This window comes from Microtus ochrogaster, linkage group LG3, assembly GCF_000317375.1.
Source record: "Microtus ochrogaster isolate Prairie Vole_2 linkage group LG3, MicOch1.0, whole genome shotgun sequence".
Taxonomy (NCBI): Eukaryota; Metazoa; Chordata; class Mammalia; order Rodentia; family Cricetidae; genus Microtus; species Microtus ochrogaster.
The window spans coordinates 27,924,239-27,928,668 of NC_022029.1; the positions used below are offsets into that span (position 1 = coordinate 27,924,239).

At 39.5% G+C, this 4,430-nt stretch overlaps 1 protein-coding gene across 1 annotated transcript in view; it reads right to left on the bottom strand.

Annotated features, from left to right (window-relative positions):
* LOC101980546 (zinc finger protein 14-like) overlaps window positions 1–4,430 on the bottom strand; it is a 42,834-nt gene that overhangs the window by 2,678 nt on the left and 35,726 nt on the right. The window contains exons 7-8 of the mRNA XM_026785854.1: window positions 799–925; window positions 528–588 (exon numbers count right to left, since the gene is read on the bottom strand). Of these exons, the coding sequence (XP_026641655.1) occupies window positions 528–588; window positions 799–925 (188 nt within the window). The remainder of the gene's footprint in view (window positions 1–527; window positions 589–798; window positions 926–4,430) is intronic.

Consider the following 4,430-nt stretch of genomic DNA (forward strand, 5'->3'; position numbering starts at 1 on the left):
TGCGCCACCACCGCCCGGCTCAGGCAATGCTCTTAACCTCTGAGCCATCTCTCCAGCCCCCTACTGCTTCTTTTTCATAACTACTGTGTACACCACAGCTAACAAAGTTAAATATTTTTAATGAGAAATGATGTGCATCAAACATTATGGGTTTTGGAAGAGCTGAACATCCTATATGTGATTTATTGATAATAGGTTTCAGTCTAAACCTGAAACTCACTTTACTTCACATTCCTTATATTCAAAGTTGAAAGGTAACTTAATAAAATACACATATAATTTCTCTAGGAAGGACAATTTTGGGGACAAGTCTTACATAGGTTAATGTTGCATATTTCGGCAATATTCATACACTACAGAGTTAGAATCTTCTAATTCTGAATGTTCTAACTCAATGCACCTGTAGAGAAAATTTGAGATCAAATCAATTGCACCAAGATGTACCGGATCATTTGCTTGTTTTTAGATTTCCTATCACTTGCAAATATTTTATTTGATGCAAATTCCTCTCTCTGAGTGTATATTACCTCACATTTTTCCTGAGATTTTGGTAGTTGTCTTCAATGTTTTCTTTTTCCTTTGTTTTACCTAAAAAGCAAACCCAAAGAAATTATTATGACTGAATTCAATATCATACAAAAACTTACTCAGCTCTACATTTTGTTATGTGCAATATGACCTAGAATGCTACATTTTCCATGAAGTTCCCTTCCAATATTTCAATTCATGTATCCATACAGGTGAGCAAGAAACAGCTGTTCTCTAATTGTATGAGTAAAGAAATGATATATATTTTACCTATGGAGATCAGGTTCATAAAGGTTTCTGTCATCACATCTCTGTAGAGCTTCTTTTGACTAGAATCCAACAAAGCCCACTCTCCTAGAGTGAAGTTCACAGCCACATCCTCAAAGGTCACTGGCTCCTGCAAGAATCCACATGAAGAAATATCAAAAATTAACTGCCAACTTGACAGGACCTAAAGTCATGAAAGCTGTTGAGGGATACTTTAAGTGTGCTGAAAGCAGAGATTAACTGGCCATTCTGACAGACGCTTAAAACATGAGAATGTTAAAAGAAATGTTAAAAGAACTGTCAAGGCCTGGCTCATGAGGTTTCAAGGGGAAATCAGGACAGAGGCTATTTGGGTTTTAACCAAAATTTGGCTTCATTCTGTCCAGAGCCTGATGATTGGAAAGAAGTTAAATTTAAAGAAAATGAAATAATTCGACATAGAAAATTGGTGTAAACGAGCTTAAAATTTTGGACAAGGAGAGCACAGATGACAAGGCGGCCATGGAGGTTAGCCCTGAGCAGTAGGGCTGCTGTGGGACAATGGTTTCATACTTAAAGATTTGTCACTTGTATTTTAATAAAACGCTGATTGGCCAGTAGCCAGGCAGAAAGTATAGGTGGGGCGACTAGGTAGGAAGTATGGGTGGGGTGAAGAAAACAGGGGAATTCTGGGAAGAGGAACAAGTCAGTCTGCACTCGTCATTCAGATGCAGAGGAAGCAAGATGAGAACGCCTCACTGATAAAGGTACCAAGCCATGTGGCTAACACACACAAGAATTACGGGCTAATATAATAGGGAGGCATACTATTAGCACAGTAACTGTATAAGCAAAATGGGACTGAATTGACTTGGGCTATGCTATCACCCCTCTGGAAACAAGGTACCTATCAACCAGTTAGCAACCTAGAACCCCTACATTCACTAGGAGGATACCTATATACCTGCTTTAAACAATGAAAACACTCCCCTTATTATCATGTTTCTAGGCAAATAGGTTGTGCAATGCTTCAGGAACCATGGGCAGAGCCTATGGGATCTACTCTGAACTAATTTTGGGTGCATGCACAAAAAGGCAAATAATGTTCACAAAATGAATCTTTTCAGAGATTTCTCTATTATTTTATGCTTATCATAATGGGGCTTCATAGGATTAAAGTTAGGTATATTAGGGGAAGGAACAATCACAGTGAGCAAACGCTTACAAAATAGAAGCCTATCAAAATAATCATCTGTACATGATACACACCTTGAATATTCCCACTTATATGGCCTACTATCATTCTTCAGAGTTTATTTTTGATCTGTATTATTGCTTTACTAGACCTGGCTACATGTACAAATCTGTTAGGATCATTATTTCAATAGTCTAAACCAGTGGTTCTCAACCTGTAGGCTATGACCATTTTGGGGTTGAGCAGCCCTTTCACAGGGGTCACCTAAAACAATTGGAAAACACAGATATTTATATTACAATTCATAATTGGGAAAATTACAGTTATGAAGCAGCAACAAAAAATAATTTTATGGTTGGGCATCACTACAACATGAGGAACTGTATTAAAGGGTCACTGTTGTAAGGAAGCTGCTTGTTGGTTCCCGGCTGCTCAGCCCTGAAATAACCACACAGAAACTGCATTAGTTAAATCACTACTTGGCCCATTAGCTTGGCTAACACTTATATCTTAATTTAATCCATTTCTAGTAATCTGTGTATTGCCACATGGCTGTGGCTTATAGGGTAAAGTTCCCAGCATCTGTCTCCAGTGGGGCTACATGGCTTCTCTTTGACTCCACCCTCTTTCTCCCAGCATTCAATATAGTTTTACCAGCCTAGCTAAGTTCTGCCTTGCTATAGGTCCAAAGCAGTTTCTTTATTAATCAATGGTAATCACAGCATACAAAGGGAAATCCCACATCAAGGCATAACATTAGAAAGGTTAAAAACCACTGGTTTAAACACAGGCAAAGAGCTGGTAATGGGGGTTGGAGACATGGTTCAGCAGTTAAGGGTACTGTTTGCTCTTTTAGTATTCCAGGTCCGATTCTCAGCACCCACATGGTAACGCACAAACAACTATAACTCCATTTTCAAGGGATCCAAAACCCTCTTCTGACATCTGCTGGCTTCTTCATGGATGTACACAAACTATGTAAACATACATAGACTCAGGCAGGCAGACACATAAACTAAACTAGAACTTGGAAAAACCAGGTTCAGATCCCATCTTCCAGTAACACATTTGGCAAATCTGATAGGAAAGGAAAACAAAATTCTCCTCTCTCACTACTAAAACTTATCCACTACTTTCTAACAGTTTTTCCATACAGATGTTTATGACTGCAATGATGGATCAAAGTAATCAATCAATATGGTCAAAAAGATTCTTCAAGGGCTGAAGAGGTAGGTGGCTCAGTCTTCAAAGGCTAAGCTCATGATCAAAAAGAAAAAAGAGACCAGCCTGGTCTACAGAGCTAGTTCCAGGACAGGCCCCAAAGCCACAGAGAAACCCTGTCTCAAAAAACCAAAAAAAAAAAAAAAAAGAAGAAGAAGAAAGAAAAAAGTCAACAAGCTAAGGCCTCCCTGTCCTAAAGAACACAGTGGCTGAGGACAGATATTCTCTGCAGTTGTTTCACCTGTCACAGAGAGGACAAGAAGAGGGAATAAAGATGAGCAACAGCCTTCTCTGTCCGAACATGAAGAAAGAAACATTCCCATTCCTCCCCATAGGATGGTTTCTGCTCTGTGTAGCCACAGAACCTAAGTCCACAGTCACTTGGTATGTACAGAAAATGGTTTTTTCTCTCTCTTTTCCATTTTTCTCCTTTGATTATGTATTTGTTCACCTGAAGTGATTCTGCTACATTTTGCTATCCCAAAATTAAAACATGGGTCTTCTGGATTCGCTGAAATCGTTTCTGTTCTTTGGAGCAGGACCTATCCCTACAGCTGATTGAATTTTAAAAGTTTTTCTCAGACTGGGTGTGGTGGTACAGGCCTTAATTCCAGCACTGGACAGACAGAGGCAGAGGCAGGCCATTTCTGTGAGGTGGAGGTCAGCCTGTTCTACACAGTATATAGTGAGTTCTGGGACAGACAAAGTTACATAGAAACTGTAACACACACACACAAAAAAAATCTCTCTCTAGCCTTGTTTTTTCCTAGTTTCACATCTGTCTAGGTGATAAAGTATCTATTCCTGAAATTAAACGTTAAGAACATTTGTACTCTTGTGCTGTGGCTTCCAAGAGGCAAAGCAGATGACTGAGCGGGGAAAGAAAGGACGTGAAATGAGGAGGAAAGGGGACCAACAGCTGCCTCTTTATCCAAGGTCAGATGAGACTCGGAACACGCCAAGTGAATGTAATGCCTTAACTGAGAAACCTTGTAACATGATAAATCCTCCTGCCTCCTAATAATGCTACTGCTGTCTGGATCAGAGCCAAATTCTGCTGCTACTTTTATTTTAATAGTTTTTCCCCAGTGATTTTTTTTTTCCTTCTCATTTTCTCTTTTTCTGTTCTCACATGTGTCTAGCATGCCACGGCTTGAATAATTCTGATGCTCAAGTTGGAGACAATCAGCGTTCTCTCTCTCTCTCTCTCTCTCTCTCTCTCTCTCTCTCTCTCTCTCTC